Source organism: Balearica regulorum, chromosome 14 (genome assembly GCF_011004875.1).
Source record: "Balearica regulorum gibbericeps isolate bBalReg1 chromosome 14, bBalReg1.pri, whole genome shotgun sequence".
NCBI lineage: Eukaryota > Metazoa > Chordata > Aves > Gruiformes > Gruidae > Balearica > Balearica regulorum.
Window position 1 is genome coordinate 10,328,815 of NC_046197.1, and position 19,585 is coordinate 10,348,399.

The following is a 19,585-nucleotide window of genomic DNA, read 5'->3' on the forward strand; positions in this document are numbered from 1 at the left end:
TTGTGTAGTGACGAGGGCTGTAAGGTTATGCTGATGAGCAAACTACATAGCATCACCAGAAAATGGGCTCCCTGGAGCTCCCTCACCTCCTTATATTCCTTTGATGAAGCCACTTTCAGGATCTAACCCACATTTGCAGCCCCCCTGCATGCAAAGCTGCCTGGGACAACATCTAGGAAGGAGAAGAAAGAATATCCTTCAGGATATTCAGGCCCTTAGGAGAAGAACCTGGTACCATGCCAGACAGACATGGACCATCCAGCAGTTTCAGTACCAGAGTCAACAGCACAGTGGCCAGTGACACCGAGACCCTCAGCATCTGAGCTCCCAGTGCAACAGGGTCCGTGCTGCGGTCAGGCAGGTTGCAATCACTGATGAGAAGCAAATTTTGCTCACAGGTTACCTCGGCCCTGAGCTTCACTTATCAGACCCCTCTTGTGGTCATATTATTTGTTTGTCATCAAGACAGAGTCGCCAGAGCTGTGGGTAGGCCATGGGAAAGAGAACTGCTGTTCCTGTTCCAGCTCCATTCCTATTTAATAGCCCCAAGGGCCACGGTAAGTCTGGAACAAAACCCCAGGCAACACTCTGCCATCAAAGAGGAGAAAAAGCCTGGCTAACCAAGAGTAAATCAATGGCAACAACTGAAATGCAATTTCCCAGCAAAAAGAATATAAAGATTGCAGAGGGAGTCCATCGTAAGAAAGATAAAGATGATTCAGGGGAGACAAAAATCAGTAGGTAAAGGGGTGGAGGAAAATCCAATATTCAGAGCTTGGATCGCACAAAAAAGTAAATAGACAAAATACCTGTATTTTTTCTTCACTTAGTGTAGCAGAAAAATGATATAAAAAAATATAGAGTATAATCTTACTGAAGCCAGTGGAGCATAGCCATAAATTATAGCCGACAAATAGCTGAAAACAAAGTCAAACCAGGAGATCATTTGCAGGAGAATTTCAGATGACTCTGTGGGCCACCTCGATCTCCAGCAGTTAAGGAAGGAGGGTACAGAGGAACTAAATTATTTATGTCAGTCAAGCTTATCTATCACAGGGCTACATCTTTCCTACCATAGCGCATTTCTGCGATTAATGATCAGGCACTATCTGGAACTGGGCATAAGAAGAAGAAAAGCTGAAATGATTTGGTTATTTTTAAAAAAAGACATATTACCCAGCTCAGCTAACAAACACTGAATTGCAGAGGAATATCTTCCTGAACCAGTAAAAAGATGCACTTTGTGATAACTAGAATACTGAAGCACTACAGGATAGCGAGAACGACATCTCTACTGAAAAGTGCATCCAGGAACAGCAAGTCATTTAGCATGGTGCCGACGCCTGATAAACTAATTAAGATGCTAATTAAAAGCAGAGCACTTTCCCATCTGGAGTCCACAGTAGAGACAGGCTATACCCAGAACAAGTCTCACCAGGGAAAGGGGCTGGGTGAATAAAGGAGGCAACGCAAGAGCACTGATTGACAAGGCAGTTAGATTTTCATGCTGTCTCTGATGAGACCCTTCACAAGAGGCTGTTAAAGAAACCACATAGTCATGGGAAATGGTAAAAAAGCAAATGAGTTAGGAAGGGGATAAGGAGGAGAAAAACAGTCAGTCTCATTAGGGCAATTTCTTCATCTTAAAAGACCAGCTCCCCATGCTGATCACTGCCTTATCAGCCTAGAGAACAGGCTGAGTGAAGAGGGGTTAAAATCCCCTCTCTCCCCCAAATTATTCCCAAAGGAAAGCTGGGCAATCTTCAGAGGAGCAAGACAAAAGCAGCTGTTGGGTAAAGGTGGCTACTGCCAAGCTGATAAAAGTGAGGGGGTGAAATCACATTGGTTTCCCCACCAGCATGGTCAGCACCTGCACAGGAAGGGGTCTGGGCAGCTCAAGGACAATCCACACCCAAAATGGGTAAGAGCAACCTGGAAATGAAACAACTTGGTGATGTGCCCCATGTGGAATAAGGCTTGCGAGCCCAGTCTATCCCCATAGACACCAGTCTCAAAGGGATGAAAGGAAAGCATTCACCTTAAAAAGGCAGAACAAGCAGGTGGCAGAATGAATCCTAGCTCCCCCTTTCTTGTCTCTGAGAAAGTCACTGTTTGAAACGTATACTGAGGCTGTAAAATGAAGGATCCAAAAATCAATTCAGTCAAAATTTATGCTGGCAATCTTAATTCAGCCTCCTTGGATGCTCACTCTGTCCAGGGAATGGAGCAGGTGTCTGTAAGGAGGGGTAAAAAGGATGCATTTTAGGGGTAACCTTTATGACTTTATCTTTGCAGCCTTTCAATATGTTTATTTCTGTTTGGGTGTGGACAGAGTTGTTAGAGGAAATGATTTAAAAGACACTATGCAATTGCACAAAAGCACATTGTGTTTCATTGCAATAATCCTCCCATGAAATACATCACTTGGTGCACCATCACCACAGGGCTCCAACAAGAAGCTTTCAGTGCAAACTGCAGTCGTCCCAATGCTGGTTTTCACCTCGCTCATGATGGCATTGAGGGCCACTTAGCTTAACATGGGTCCCGTGCAACCAGCTCATCCCCAGGCAGTCACAGGAAAGCTCGCTCAGACCATTTGCAGTACCAGTTGTGGTCACATCTTCATCAAGAGGGTTGTCAGAGCTAAACATGCATTAGCTGGTAGCAGGAGAGAGCCACCAGCCCAGAAAAAGGTCTTGCAAAAGAGGTGGGTAGCAGTTGAGGTGGGTAGGGGATATCTTGGATGGCTTTTCTACTCCCTTCCCAGGGGCTGAGATGCAAGTGCCACCGGCACTGAATGGGGCAGGAAAGGTACCCAGGGGCCATCTGCTCCCACCATCAGCCCAGGTGCAACAGGTCCGTCGCACAGCTGAAGAGCCAGGCAAAGCTGTTAACACAGCATCGTTCCCCATGGCAAGCAACCAGCAAGGCAGACTCAAAGGGGAAAAAACCTGCACAATTTTCTAAATAGTGGGATGATCTGGCATTATAGAAGATGCTGATAAGATTTTCATAAATATTTCTAGGGCATGTTACTACTGCCATTAAGATAGTCTCAAAAGGATTCAAATGACAGTTCAAGAGTTAGGGGTACATTATTCCACCTGGAATTTTACTGGGGTCCCTTTTACCATCCCCTGAAGCAACTGAGATCAGCAATGTTTTGGAGAGGGCTCTCCTGGTCCATGAGAAAGGGTCCCTGCAACAGTCTCCCAGTGCCTAGGAAAAGCTCCCTCCCAGTAAACTACTATACTGTGAAAAAGGAGGGTGGAGGGCGAAAGCAAAGGGTCATTTTTGGTTTCCACTGGCACCAATTATGCTTCTGGCACGTTCATACAATTTTTTTCCATAATCAAGATAATGAGGTTAGGCTTTTTTTTTTTAATTTAAATAAACAAAGGCCTATAATGGGTAGTCTGTGCTGTGCCATGTCCGGAGCCTCCGGCTTATCAGAGCCGTCACGGGACACAGAATTTTTGTTCATTTTATCTGGAAAAAAAAAAAAAGTCACTGAAGCCCACAGACCCAGCCCACAGGGGTGGAAGGGAGGTCCCCCTTATCTCCAGCAGATACTGGATTTAGCATGTCAGCTTTGACCAGAGGTGACACAGGGGCAGAGACAGAGCAGTTCGCAACCAAACAGCTTCTGCTGCCACCCTGAGCTCTGCTGGAGACTCGAGCACTGGCTAGCAATTCAAAGTGCAGAGGGAAGCCAGCGATACCCATCTCCAGCTGCACATTTCTAGACCCAAGAATGTACTTTTCCCAAAGATGGAGCCCAGGGGGTTTCTCGGTGTCCCTCCCCTGCTCTCTCTCATATCCTTGGCCAGCTTCATGCTCAGCCTGGCACTCCCTGGACCCAACCTGATGTTTTCCATGGTTGGATCTGATGACCACCCAGACCCAGGCATCCAGCAACCAGCTGGCTCAGGCCCACACAGCCCTGTCCCCTCAGAGGGGCTGGGACTGAGGAGGGACACGGGAGGGTGGCTGGCAGAGGAGGGCAGCCCGGGCTCTGTCAGGACTTGCCTTTCCCAGCCTCACTCTCCCCATTTATACATTACTGGGGGAGTGAAGATACTTGACAGCTGCAGAAAAGCAGTTAACTTTGCCTGCTGTGGATCTGTTTACACAAAAGCCACTGGTTTATGAGGAACAGCTTAGTCAAAGCACACAAAGAAACACCCTGCAATATTTTTGAAGGGTGGTTGTTTTTTTTTATTGCTTCAAGAAGCAAAAGGTTAGCTACAGAAACAGAGCAAATGAGGCAGCTTTACAAAAGAACTGCTTCTTGTTTCTCTTATTCTGCATCTCCTCTCCCATCCTCTCACAAACCCTGTTGACCCTCAGCTCCCACCCCAGGTGCTCTCTACACCTACTGCCCAGGGACCTTCCTGCTCCTGCTGATGGTGTGACAGCATGGGCAAGACAGACCCAGCGCCTTCAAAAACATGCACCTGGGAGGGGAGGAACCCCACAGGGCACTTATGACAGCATGGCCCAACAGCATGACCAGGACAGCTCAGTTTATATTTGTTTCTCCACATCAGCGTGAGGGAAACGAGATAAATGAGAGATCCTCCCTCCTCCTCCTCGCACTCCAGCCTTTTCCATTACCCAGGCGGCTCCCTCTGCCCACACTCCTCCTGACACATGTAAACTTCACCAGCTTCAGCAGCTGCATGGCACAGGTCCTGGCCTCATCCTGCCACACTTTATGGCGGATATGTTCCTCCCTCCCCTTGCTCTGTGCACATGCAGGTATGGATATGAAGTAAACCTGGAGTTAGCATCCCTGGTATCAGCAGGAGCCCTGAAGCATCTTAAAATCACTGTTGAATGCACTGTTCATAATGGAGAGACTAATAGTATCCAGCTATCTAATCCACAGCCAGAATGAGAGGTCCAGTTAATCCCTGGTGAGTTGTGCTGGGTATCTGCTGCCCGCCCCCCCAGCACCCTCCAAACTGGAGGGGCTGTAACAGCTCAGTGCTGAGTTTTCACAAGGCTGCGACAATCCAAGGCGTTCCCAAGGGACAGGGACCAGGCAGCACCCCCGGTCACAGCCCATGGCAGGAAATACTCGAGTTATTGTTGCCGTGTTGTATTTAAGAGGGTTATTTGTCTCAGCCCCATTATTTGTAATTGGCTGAATGCTAAAGAAGAAACAATTATGAAGAAAAAGAGTAGCAGCTCACAGGCTCTAACCAACCTGCTTTACCAGTTTGTCTCAAGAGACAAACCACATTATCCCAGTCTAGGTAAGGTAAGAAACAGCCCCTCTCCCTCCAGCATCCCACTGCCTTCAGCTTCCCTCTGCAAGGCACAAGCAGAGAGAAGGGAGAGCTCCACATCTCACAAAAAAGTGTTTTTTTCCTGCCCAAATGGAAGGTGTTCAGACCATGCCTTTCCTCATTCTCATTGTCAAGGTCATGTACAGCTTGAACCCCATCACACAGGGGGGGTCTCTGAGCTGGGGTCCAGAGCCATCCCTGCTGGGTGCATCCAAGACATGGAGGGCTGCATTTCTGCAGAGGGTTTTACAGATTGAAGATTTTAATTTATTGGCACGGGAGTGCCACATGCAGGAGGAAAGATGCACACACATTCCTGGGAGTAGGATTCTCCCACTCGTAAGCTCAAGTAAAAAATAAAACAGGTTTGACAGAGAACAAATTAATTCAGCATGAAGAATTTCTAGAAAAAGTTATCTCTGACACACAAAAAATAGATAAATCCTTGCAGAAGATTACTTTAACAAGGCCAAAAATCCATCACAATGCTGAAGAAAGGAGGCACAGATAAGGCTTTAAAATGTATACAATGGTTTTATACCTCAAGGCATTGGGAAGGCAGCACAGTTCAGAGATGACAACAAGGGATCCTAGCCAGGACTCCTGAAGTCTCCCAAGCTTTGGGAGATTGCTGCAACCAGGAGAATAGAAGCCCTCTACCCACAACAGGTATTATAAACTGCTACAGATAAGTTTTATCATCTCATGCCTACTTCATCATCTAGTTCCAACACCCTGCCGTGGGCAGGGACACCCTCCACTAGACCAGGTTGCCCAAAGCCCCATCCAACCTTGAACACTTCCAGGGATGGGGCATCCACGGGTTCCACTTCTTAAATACACACACTTTACTCTTAGAAAAGCACAGGGGCACACGTACCTGTACAAAAAAACAACCCCAAATATACTTTGCCCTATCTCCTCAGCAAAGCTCTTCAGATTATTTTTTTTATGGACTCCTTCAGGATCCCCAAATCCTGCTCAGTTTTCAGGCTGTCCCTCCACCTTGCAACAGGGTCTCTCCAGCAGGTCCAGTATTCAGCCAGGTTCTCCCTGCTCCCACCAGTGCAGGACAACCCTGCTAGCTGTAATCTCCAACACATCCCTCTGTGCTCTCTTTTCCTCCCAGGGAATTTCCAGCCTCCCTCCCGTGCCTCGTCCTCTCAAACAACTTGCAACAACCAGTTCCCTTCAGTGCAGCCTTTAGCAAGTCCTTTTATTGTATTCATCCTATTGCCAGAAGAAAGACATTCCAGGTTAGCAGCCTCTGTGATAGTTTTGTAGCTGCTTTCAAGCCCAGCACATGTTGTGGCACTTTGAGTTTATATTTATGGATCTCAAAAAGTTTTACATATATACTCCCAGCCTCATTAAACAACCAAGGACACTGAAGGATACCGCCAGTGTAAAAGACTCATCCAAGATCCAAACAGCAAGAGAGAGCAGAGCCATGAGTGGAAGATAATGCCTCAATTTCAGACCCAAAAAGAGCACCCAGGAACAGGCTGTACAGGTTATTCTATTGTATAGGCTGTAGTATATTGTGTAAACTGCATCCAAGGATTCTTCCATTGTCTGTTTATACCATTCTTCCTTACATTACAGAAACGCAAGTTAACTTGCATCAGCCAAAAGCCTCCATCTCCCCAAACTCAAGCGTGTACCACATCTGACCTTTGCATGCATTCTAAATATGTACTTAGAAGTGCACATTGTATTTCACTAGCCTTTTATATGTGTTTTCCATAGACACAATGACACAAAAGAAGCAGAGTCTGTGAGCCAAGCCCTGGAAAGACGGTAGCTTTAAATAGCTTCTTTGTCTTGCTTTTCCTTGCTCAAATATTGCATGTTATTTAGAATTGGGTTTTAGTTTTATCAGAGACCCAGAAATAGAGACAATAGAGGGCTGGGTGAACTTTAGCATCATTTTAGGACCTAAAGTTTCTCATTCCTTTCTACCATTGCCCCATCTTGCCCTCCACTGCAGGATTTGTACCTGCATCCCAGGAGCCACCAGTACACACTCCTTGATGGGCTCTCAGACCCACAGGAGTGATCTCTGCTGGTGAGGGAAGAGGTGCACAGAGAAGGTGGTACAGGTGTGAGAAACTTCACCTCTGCAAATTGAGGGCAGGACTGTAAAGCCAAAACTACTGTCCTTGATGGGGAAAAAGTCTACAACTTTAACAGCCTTCAGGCTGGTACCTAGATGAAGTCAGAAATGAAAGCAGTTCTCAGCACTAAATTGATGGGAAAACTGTCAAGAGAGTAACAGAAGTAATAAATATTTATGTTCCAGTTCAAGGCAGGAGCAGGCATTCATAACTGTGCTATTTGAATGCCAAACTCTGAAAACTGAAGTCCTCTTAGTCAGGGCATGTGGATGCTCCTTTTTAGGTATGTGTAGCAGCCTGCAGAGAAGATGTTTGCCCCCAATGAAGAGCCCCAAATAGGGGTGTAAGAAGGTGACATAATAGAAACACACCCACAAGGGGATTCCCGTCCCCCCTCAGGGCTGTGATTAGTCACTTCATCTGGGTCTTAACGCACTTATCCTTGTTTTTAAAGCAAACAGATTTTAAGTTCCTTTCATTTTCTAATTTCCCAGAAAAGCAGCTGCAGGAGAAGCCAGAGCAATTTGTGGAGGTGAGAACTGTGTGGGCATTAACCCAAGGACACAGCCTACAGCGGTGGGTTTGCAGTGAGAGCGATACGGGGAAGAGAAAGGCTAAGCCATACTAGAGTGTGCAAGGACAGAAAAAGCAAGCAAAAGGTACCTTTGTGTTTGTCCCAGAGCAATGCAAAGGCACGTACCAGCAAACACCTGAACCAGAATTAACCAGATCTGCATCACTACTGCGCATCAACTTTCCCTGAACCTCACAGCTCAGAACGGCCGCAGGACACAGGGCTGCGGGGAACCCCACGTGCCCAGGCTTCTGCGCTGATTTGAAGCAGCACCATGCATTGAAGAGGAAACAACACGTACTTTCTATCATTTCCTTTGTGATAAATCCACATAAACATTGTTCATTTATCAGTAAAAAAAAAATCTACCTAAGGCTATCATGTACACTACAGTCCCAAGACACTAAGTGAGCTGAACTTGGCACACTCTACGGCATTTTGTAGAGCGCTATTCTGCAGCAGCGATTTGTTAATGAGAAAACAGACTCTATGGTGCGAAATGAAAGTGTCTGCAAGTAAACCATGCTTAACATGAAGAGAATGTGCTATTTTCCCTGCAGCTAACGGAGCCCATCTAGAGCCTAATGTGCGCAGGTTAACTCAGAAATGTAACTACTGTTAATCCATGCATGACAGGCAATGAATGCCAGCACAGCTCACGTGGGAATTTCCTGTGGTACAGAATATTTTGGCAGCTGGCTACAGTGACTTGGAGTAAGGGGGACAGCAGTAAGGACAAAATATGTGCAAATAAGTTCCCAGCTGCGTGAATCGCAAGATACCAGCCAAACGTGACAAATCTACAAAAGAGCCCATTTTCGCCTCTGCTCACCATCTGCGTAAGCTACATAGCTAAGGGACAGGCTGAGCCCAGACCTGCTGCTCCACACGCTGAGAGAGGTGAGCAGCAGGCAAAGTGCGAAGTCCCAGGTCCACGGTGGAGCAGAAGCCCAGGGCAGTGCAAAGCCAGGCAGGTGCTTTCTCGAGGGTTTGGCGCTACCTCGTTCATCCTTCCTGCTTCATTGCAGAACAGAGGGAAAACAAAACCTTTTGATAACAAAGTCTTCTTGCTTCTACAGCACCAGGTCTTTCAGGAGAACCTTCCACAGAAGAAGGAATCTGGGAGCTAAGAGCTGACAGAAGGCTAGGAAAGACACTTTTGGAGAAACCCAAGCACTTACTTCGGGTCAGACTCAAAGAGCTGGGAGACTTCAGAAAGTTTGTAGGGGCTTTTCCTTTAGCTGCCCAGATCCCAAGAACTCTCTTGCCACATATCAGACAATTGTTGAATATTTGCTCATCACTATCCAGTTGAAAACTGAGTGCAGGAAAGCTTTTCACAAATTGGAAGTTCAACTGGCCCAAAGTTGCAGGAAGACCAACTCAGGATGGGCAACTGGTGCCCCCAAAAGCCCTTGCAAGATGGTCATGGGACTCAAAAAGTCTCAAAGACCTGATGAGCCCCAAGGAACAGGTTCAGAGAGGTACTCTTGGAGTTGCTCACTGGCAGGCCACACGCACTGACAACAAATATTACAGTGGGCAGGACAACACTCGCGAGCTGGAGAGACAGAAGCATGGAGATACGGGGTTAGAAGGGGCTCCTAATTGAAGGATAGGAAGGAAGGACAGAAGCTGCATTCATCAGACACTGCTGCTGTGGAGGAGCTGCTGACCAAGTGGAGAAAGGCTAAACAAGACAAGAGGGATGTACATGCCTGCCAACATTTGCAATCATTTTTGTGATCTGCCTATAAATATAAGCAACGCATCCAGTACTCCAGTCCAACTGATGCCTACCTGGAGTTTTTGGACCAACAGTCAAAAAGTAACTTGGCCCAGGGCCCTGTGTATTCTGTCCTGACCTGTAACACACTCTAGCGTTGCAATTTGGTTTTACACTCAAAGGCCATTAACAGATTTCAGTCAGGGAATGATTGCCCGATACAGACACAAGTGAACTTTTATTATGCAAAGCAAACTTTCAGTAACTTCTGACCTTGTTGAGCTGCACAAGATAGAAATAATTCAAAGCTTCTGCCACACTGAGAGGCTTCTTGCTGTTCAGAAGGATTTGCATTGCTCCTGGAGGGGACTGCATTTGGTCAGTTCTGAAGGAAGATTTAGACAAAAAGAAGGAATAAAAAAAGAAAGGTGACATAGGGGAGCCAGAAGGTCTCTTTGGACTCTCACTGAAAGGAACACTTCTTTGGATCAAAAGATAATCACTCCTTGGAGACTTGCCCGTCTGTTGCAAACTTTTCCAGAAGCTAACACAGACCCTGGGATTTCCAGCCATCCTGTATGGAACTCAGGCAAACTCTCAACTGAAACATCTCATTTGGGCATCAGCCCCCATCCACATCCACTTGAAACCATCCCAGGCAAGTGTCAGCCTGTTGAGATGCCAAGAAATGCACTCACACTCTGAGCAGAAGAATTAAACACCCATCCAGATACAACAAGTGCTCACTCACACTATGAGCACAGCTGAAGTATCACAAGCCATCAGGCAGTACCAGATCTCCAAGGGAAAGGAGCTCACCTTCCCCCTTCCGCAGGGGCACGTGCACATGTGGACGTTCAAGGAACAAGAACCCACTCTCAGATGTGTCCTCCTCAGCTACCAGGAGAGATTTGCTCTCCTGGGGACCAGCTGCTGCATGGTTATTTGCTTTTCTTTGGACAGGCTCAATCCCTTAAGCAACTCACTTCACAGGGTGCTTTTCCTGGCATTTATTCAGCTTTTTTTTTTTTTCCCCTCCCCTGCAGTTAGAGTAGCAGTGCTGATTTTTTAATCCCGGCTGCCCTCTAGTGACAGATGCCCACCCCCGGTGCCTTTCTGCCCACCCCCCGCTCTCCCGGCCAGGACCAGGGCACCTGGGGACAGCCCAGCTTACCTTCCTACACAGCCCCAGCTCTGCTGCTCTGTATAAAACACATACAAAGCGATATTTCTAAGTTAACCCTCATAGCTCAGTGACAGTACCAGCTTTTAAGGATTTACTGATTTTTTTATTTTTTTTTTTATTCCTGCTTTCTGCCCAAACAGTGGTACTTCAAACACAGCTAAGAAGAAAAAAGCTCTTGGTCCCCTGCTCCATCAGAACCAGAAAGTCACAGCAGTGGGTGGAAGTCAAGCAGTTAAATGTTTCCCCAACACTTCTTGTACTTTATAAATATCCTAGGACCAAGGAATAATAATACTTTACTCAAGTCACTACAGTGAAGGCTACATATAAACAAAGTTCATAGCCACAGCAGTAGCACTCTTGTTATTAGAGAGATTATATACTCTCTTCTCATCCCAAAGAGATTAGCCCTTCCAGCAGGGATTACTCTACATTGGAGTCCTACTACAGGTGGAGCATACACAAACTGTTGGCCAGAACATGTCTTTGTACACTTTAGTGCAGACCGAGAATGACACCAGCAGCACAGGATTCCAGCAGAAGGGGTGCTCAGCACCTTGGATTTGTTCATGTTTGGTAATCCCCGAGATCTCCCTATCCCTAACAGGGATGAGGCTGCAGAGACCGCAGCACCAGCACGCAGCCCCACGGAAGCTGTATCGGAAAAGGTGGGTGGCTTGAGCGTGGGAAGGGGGCACAGCTGAAATGGCAGCAATAGGAAAGGTATAGAAATCAGCTTGAGTTTTTGGAATTGGGACACAGGTAGGGCTACTGGCTTTGGAAAGTGATTTCTCTGATCTGTGATGACCATACTGTGCAAATGGAAAAATTACTTCACATTGAGAGCAGGCTGAAATTTATATATATTCTCAGTCCTTGACAATTCCCTCTTGGTTCAAATCCTTGTATCCAATACTGGAACTATTAACAAATGCATTTATTTACCTTCTCTGTTAAGCAAACAGGAGTGCAGCAGTAACCATTGACATAACATATTATTGAGGTCTGACTTGCCTGATAGTGCATTAACTTTAAAAATGTTATCTCAGGTACTGTTTTGCAGAACTGGCTTTATAATCAAAGAATTGATGTTTGGATTTCAAAACAAAAACCAACATTAGGGAGCACAGTTATGCATCAGTTAAAAATAATCTTTCATTACATAGCAAACATGTAAATCTGATTATGACTGACTACCCCAAAACCAAACACAGCATTAGCAGCTCCCAGGAGAAAAATAGAAGAAACAAGAACCTGCCACAGCAGAACATTACCTGCACCCAAAGCATTCATTCATTAGGAACACAATCAGCCCTTAATCCACCGGGGCTAAAAACACACCACAGAATAGCAGAGTCACTCCCTTAATGTACATACACTCCTGAACTCAATATTGCCCCACAGACCTGAGAGCAATAGCCAGTGCGAAACAAGGCTCAAGGGCCATTTGTGTTGAGGGTTTTGGGGTTTGGTTTTTTTTGTTCTGCCCACTGTCTGCAATTATCCATTTCCTAAAATGAGAGGTATTTACTGCAGATTTAGACACCCAAGTCTTACTTTTCATTGCCCTATATCCCTTTTTCTTCTGCAGTAGGTGGCACTCGGCATCAGTGTGAACCTGCTGGACATGGGACAACTTGATCTCTGCAAAAGCATTTGCCATTCAGGACAGAGGAGGGCAATGCAACCTCATGCTCCAAAGGTCCCTGGCACAGCCCCAGAGGGACCTTTCCCTGCCCCCCATACCGCACGCACCCACACAGAGGCTCAGGCAAGAGCATCTAGCAGTGTAGCTTTACAGGTTACCCTGCTGCACATCACACTACTGAATTTACACATTAAGTGAATGACAACACTGTTATACTTCCACTAGCAAAATATTTTGGGTTTCCCCAAAGGAAGAGAAAGCAAAACTAAATACTTAAAGCTTTTTGAAAGAAAGCATTAAATCAGATCAAGCTATAAATGCCTGAAAAATCAATCAAAACTCTAATATTGCCATTAAGAATTGGGTGTGAGGAATGACAATGTTTTATTTAAAAAAGAAACTGTAGCAGGTCACATGCATCTGAAAAACACTATGCAGATCCCAAAGGCCTGAAGCCAAGGAGAGGTTAACAAGAAACAAGTTCAGTCTTGTTGAAACTCAGTACCATATAGCAATAGTAGTAACAATGATGATGCTTCATGTTAGCTTAGATGTTACCCAAGACTTTTCTTATTCCCACCCAGGATTATTTGTATTCTGGAGCGCTGGCATCTCATACCGGTTGGCTGAGTTCAGTTATCAGCTCCCTTCAAATCCAGCCAACCAGGCTGCTGACTGTTGGACTTCTTGGACATGCACAAGACACATAAAAGGCAACGAGAACCTGACACCCCGCTGTACGGCCAGCGCAAACTCATTTGTTTTCCCAGGTCTGTTTTCCCAGCCTGCGAGCTGGGATTGGCAGGCAATTTTGGAGCGAAGGACTTTGCATTACAGTTGGTGGATTTGGCAGGACTGCTGCCTGGGCAGTAACTCCAAAGGACGAAAGTGCATTTATTGTCACAGTCCTTGCTTGAGGAGGGGAAGTAAAAGAGAACCCCCACACAGCAATCCCTGGAGCTCAGTAACCGCCACCGGTGAATGCGGGGGCTCAGACCCCCGAGTACCTGTCCTCTCTGCACCGTGACCGTAGCTCACCTGGTCCAAGCACTAACTTTTTACCTGCCACGTCCACGCGTGTCACCGATACCACTGTCACATCCTCCCCACCCTGAGGGACACCAGTTTTTCACGCCAGCCCACAGCACAGCGATGCGCTCCCCGCATGCGGCAGCTCCAGCTGCTGGGGGAGCGGCCGGGCCGGGTCTCTCCCGTCCCGGAGGGGCGCCGGGGAGAAGGGACGCGCCGCCCCACACTTACCGATGCCGGCGGCACCGCGCGGGACGGACTCGGCGTTCCCCATGGCCGGACGGAGCGGGGCAGGAGGAGGCAGCCGGGCAGCACCGCGCTCCCGCCGCGCCGCCGATTCGAAGCTGCCGCCCGCCCCGCCCAGCGCCGCCACCGCCAACCGCCGACCGCGGGCGGGGCGGAGCGGCCCGGCCCAGCACGGCCCAGCACGGCCCGGCCCGGCCCCCGGCTCCTCTCCCGAAGGAGGGGCGGGGTCTGCACCCCCCGTGCGCCCCTGTCCGCCTGCGATGGAGAGGTGTCTGCGTCGGTGTCAGCCCGCAAAGGCAGGTGTCCGCACCCAAGCACCCGTCTCAGCTGTGTCTGAGGCGTCTGCACCCATGTCAGCCTGCAGAAGGAGGTGTCTGCACCCATGTCAGCCTGCAGAAGGAGGTGTCTGCACCCATGCAGCCATGTCAGCCCGCAAAGGGAGGTGTCTGCACCCATGTCAGCCTGCAGAAGGAGGTGTCTGCACCCATGCAGCCATGTCAGCCCGCAAAGGGAGGTGTCTGCACCCATGTCAGCCTGCAGAAGGAGGTGTCTGCACCCATGCACCCATGTCAGCCTGCAAAGGGAAGTACTGCACCCATGCACTCCTGCCAGTCGGTAAAGCCCAGGTGTCTTCGGCCATGCCCCCATGCCAACCTATAAAGGTGGTTGGTTTTATACCTGTACTCGCGCCAGTCTATACAGACTAGTTGTCTGTGCCCACGCCAGCCGAATGGTTGTCTCACCTGCCTTGACATTTGGAATTAACAGACTACAGGCACAAGGCAACAGGAAGGGCTTCTCCATGGTCCCTGCACAATGCTGTTAAAAGTAACATACTAGAATTGCTTCCTTTTCTGAAAAGGCTTTTAAAAAAAAATCCAAACAAAACCCACGGTACTAGTACAGACCAGTGGTCCACATGCAATAATCTTCACCAGTGGACAACTGTGCTCTGAGGCATGGCTGCTTCTAGGAAAAGGCCAAGAGCAGGAAAAGGCCACTGTCACATAACAGGATGAAGATTTCTTCCCCATCTCAGATAGCATGTGATCTTCTTGTGCCACAAAGCTGGGAGATCTATAACAGAGATGAGTCACGCTGCCCCAGGATGCTCTGTTCGCCATTATCTCATTTGCTGTTACATTTTGCACAGGACTAATGAGAACTTCAGAGGAAGTAAGAGAGCGAAACAGAAGGCTTGAGATTCCTAAGTGTTTCTACTGTCACAGCAGCCCAGCCACCCCTAGGAATAACAGAGAGAAGGAAGGAAAATGACAGTAGGACCCCACCATTTATCCCAGTGCCAATTTCCTCTTCCACAGCTGCATCCAGAACATCATTACTGGGTGCCAGCAGCTTTGAATTGCTTAGATGCAGATTAAGACACATCCTGACCTGAAAACCATAGACAAAATAATGGGAACATGACGATGACTATATTGCTGCTTCGAGCCTGGGAACAGGCCAAGTCTGGGAAAAAAGCAACAGCGATGCCTTTACAGGAGCGCTGCTGCCTTCCCTTCTCCCCACCATCTCAGTGCTCCTTATCAGACACCATGGTTATGCGTTGAGAGTGCGGCTGAGGAAGGGATGTCCCACCTCAGTGCGAGCAGGGAAGTGACTGTGACATGCGGATACTCCTTATCTAGCTGCTAATGCACTTTTTATCTTCTCCGTTAGGTGAGACCAATATGGCAAGGTCTGTAGTACTTGAGCAACCTTCAAAGCGGCCTCCTGAGCTGATGGTGCTATCCTCACACACGGCAGTTTATAGTCACCTCATCATGAGGTTTGGGGTCATTAGCGTCGCTTGGGTTTCTAATAATAACCCTTGTAACAACAATAACAACAGCAGCACAATGCAAAAGAACTGCTGAGTGTTCACAGTAGATCCTGAGCAAGTCGGAACTGGCAGCAGGACGCGAGCTGCAGCCCTGAGTAACGCCAGCCGTTACAACAAAAGGGCACTCATTTCTCAGACTTTCTCAAAGCAAAAGGGAGGAGACGTCTTGCTCTGTTCCCAGAAAACTCTTAGACGCACTATCATTCCTGAGGAGAGTGAGTAGCACACGGAGCAGCTTTCCCAGCCCTCTAATAAGAGGGAAGTTGCTTCCACCTGAACAGGTGCAATGGGAACCCAACTGCAGAGGCAGCAAGTGCAGAATTGCTTACTGCCAGGTAACCACCCCAGCGCCAGGGAAAGGGGCCCTGGAGCCAGGCAGCTGGCACGCTCAGCACACACCAATACTCAGCCGTCTTGTTTTCTGTAGTTGGGCCAGGATCACAGCCCCTGCCATCCCAGCAAGAATTTCCCAACTGATAAGAGCAGCCTCCTTTCGTTTAAATCTTCTCCCACCCCTGCAGTAGCAGCCGCCAGGCTGTCCCCAGGAGGAGGAGGAACCCAGGCAGGTCACACCGTGTCACTCAGCCGCACACTCGCTGGCACTCAGAGGAGGCTGAAGGGAGCCTGACGCCTCTGCTCCAAGGGGCAGAGGTAGAAAGGAGAGGAGGACACAGGGATGTCATGTAGCTCTTTCCCATTTAGCTCCTGCTGATTGCTGCCCAGCCCCTCTGGGACAGGGGTCTCAGGAGGCATTGCCTCATCTGCTGGTGACGGCACTGAGCTGAGCTTCAGAAGATGATGTTCTGACAGAAGTTGTCTTTTTTCTTGGGTGTCTGTCATCAAATCTCTTTAATACCTCCATGCAGCTTCCCCTCATAAAGGAAACCTCGGGGCAGGGGGGGGAGGGTGTTGCATGGTTGGTGTTTAAAACTGGCCTGTAATGTTCATAGAATCATAGAATATCCCCAGTTGGAAGGGACCCATAAGGATCATCGAGTCCAACTCCTGGCACCACACAGGACTAGCCGAATCAGAGCATATGACTGAGAGCATTATCCAGATGCTTCTTGAACTCAGTCAAGCTCTGTGCTGTGACCACTTCCCTGGGGAGCCTGTTTCAGTGCCCGACCACCCTCTCGGTGAAGAACCTTTTCCTGATACCCAACCTGAACCTTCCCTGTCACAGCTTCATGCTGTTCCCTCGGGTTCTATCCCTGGTCACCAGAAGGAGGAGATCAGCACCTGCCCCTTCGCTCCCCCCCTCCGTGAGGAAGCTGTAGGCCGCGATGAGGTCTCCCCTCAGGCTCCTCTTCTCTAGGCTGAAGAAACCAAGGGACTTCAGCCTCTCGTACATCTTCCCCTCTAGACCCTTCACCATCTTTGTTGCCCTCCTTTGGACACTCTCCAATAGTTTTGTGTCCTTTTTGTACTGTGGCACCAAACCTGCATGCAGTACTCGAGGTGAGGCCGCACCAGCGCAGTGTAGAGTGGGACAATCGCTTCCCTAGACCAGCTAGCAATGCCATGCTTGATGCACCCCAGGATACAGTTGGCCTTCCTGGCAGCCTGGGCACACTGTTGACTCATGTTCAACTTGCTGTCGACCAAGACCCCCAAGTCCCATTCAGCATGGCTGGTCTCCAGCGTCTCATCGCCCAGTCTGTATGTATAGCCAGGGTTGCCCCTTCCCAGGTGCAGAATCCGGCACTTGCACTTGTTAAACCTCATGCGGTTGATGATTGCCCAGTTCTCCAATCTGTCCAGATCTCTCTGCAAGGCCTCTCCACTCTCGACGGAATCAACAGCTCCTCCCAATTTGGTGTCATCCGCAAATTTGCTCACAACACCTTCTAATCCTACATCCAAGTTGTTTATGAAAACATTAAAAAGAACTGGCCCTAAAATGGAGCCCTGGGGAACCCCACTAGTGACTGGCCACCAGCCCGATGTAACCCCATTTACCATAACTCTTTGGTCCCAACCCGTCAGCCAGTTGCTCACCCATTGCACTATGTTTTTGTCAAACTGTATGCTGGACATTTTGTCCAGAAGGATACTGTGAGAGACAGTATCAAAAGCTTTACTGAAATCTAAAAAAATGACATCAACTGGCTTCCCTTGGTTCGATAGTGTCTCAAGCAGGCAAAGGGCTATTTAGCATCACATTGCCCAAAATAGCCCCTGCATAATCCTGTACTGTTCCTGTGTCAGTGTTGTGCTCTGAATGAAGGCCTGATTAGGCTGTTTTCATAACTTTTTTCCCACTGTTGCAATATCACGAAAAGCACAGATTTCCCAAGCAGATTTGGAGCCAAAATGCATCGATCCTAACCTGAAGAAAGGCTTTTTTATTCTTCCATGCTTATTCAAGCTATGAATCTTCTCCTGTTGCCAAGAAGCAGTCTGGCTAGCAATGACTGTGGTAATGGTTTTTTAAAAACACGAACATCTGTCTCCGCTGGGAACCAGGCTGAGGTTCACAAGCTCATTTCATGCTGAGACCACCAAGCAGCTGTCAGGCAGCGCTAACCCTCTGCATTTGTTATTGGACTGGAACCAAAAGCCTTCAGCAAAGAAGGCTTTAGCTCCCATAAACACTCACACCTCAGCTCTCCAGGGACACAGCATCTGCACCACGGGTCAGCCGGCACAGCTTCATGGTGCAGCCCACAAGTTTCCCAGGAAGAAGTGAGGAGGAACACACTGCTCTGCAGTCCAGCCCCTAGCACAGTCCCTTAATCATTTCTGCAGGGGTAGGTCCAGCCAGGGCCAGGTCAGCCTTGGCTTCACTGCTGCAGAAGCGTATAGAAGGATGTCATCCTTAACTCAAAAGCTAAGCACTGGTCTAGACACAGACATCAGAAGAGGTTACAGGAGGCCACATCCTCTCAGCAATAGGACAGTGAATTACTTCAGTGAGTAACAAAACAGGCCCTTTGCATTCCTCTCCCCATGAGCCCTTGCTCCGGAAGCACTGGAAGAATAACTCAATACACCAAATGAACAGAAATGAGAGCAGCCCTTGCACAAGCAGAGCACTGGAACGATTGCCCAGGGCACTGGGCTCAGCCTAGTCCCTGCATACAGTGCAGTTGTGGTGCCAGTCCTGGGGTGCCCATGCACTGGCAGTGGTTATGGAGAAGCCCTGGAGATTCCCTGTCCCTTTGCGCTGCCGGAGAGGTGCTGGCCCAGCAGCTGGGAAAGGTGCAGACACACGGGTGCAGAAGACACCCTAGCTAAAGTGGTGTGTAGTAGTAAGGATCAGGCCCTCGCTAACGCAGTGATATTTTTCATTCTGTCACAGTGTGATCCTGGAAAAAAACATGTTTTCATTTCTGAAACTGTTATAATTGCAGTAATAGTACTAATGCTTAGCTGCTTTTGTAACAATTTTATCAGCAGATCTCAAAGCACTCCACCAACCTTGGTCCCCAAACTGCAGAAAACCCCATCCCCAGGGGACAGGAGGAATAATGTTTTCATCGCAGTTGCTCCATGGGAGTCCTGGTACAAACCCCCACATTTCCCAATATTCAGATTGGTTTTGTATCCTGCAGCGTTAGGGCATGCTGTTGCTCAAAACTTGGGCACTTCTGAGTGTGTCCCCCCTCAGCTGAACAGCTATTGAAGAGCAAAGAGTTTACATTTAATCACTTTACATTTTTCAGCGTACAACTCTCTTAAGGGCCACTTGCAAAATGACGAAACTTTATTCTTTCTGTGAAGAGCTGAGTGATGGGACAGAACAGCACAGCTGATTCGAGTGATGCTCCCTCCAGCATCACTTGAATCCTGACCTCAGGTGACTTCACCAGGCAAGGTCCTTCCCCTATTTTTCCAGCATTTTCTCCCTCTGTAAAAAGCAGATAACAACAATGTGGAATTCTCCCCTCAGGATGCTGTGGGAATGAAACAGTCTCTT

At 48.2% G+C, this 19,585-nt stretch overlaps 1 protein-coding gene across 1 annotated transcript in view; it reads right to left on the reverse strand.

The window, feature by feature from the left end:
• Positions 1–13,892, reverse strand: part of NEURL1B (neuralized E3 ubiquitin protein ligase 1B) — a 142,742-nt gene extending 128,850 nt beyond the window's left edge. The window contains exon 1 of the mRNA XM_075766232.1: positions 13,806–13,892. Within this exon, the coding sequence (XP_075622347.1) occupies positions 13,806–13,848 (43 nt within the window). The 5' untranslated portion in view covers positions 13,849–13,892. The remainder of the gene's footprint in view (positions 1–13,805) is intronic.
• Positions 13,893–19,585: the final 5,693 nt, after the last annotated feature.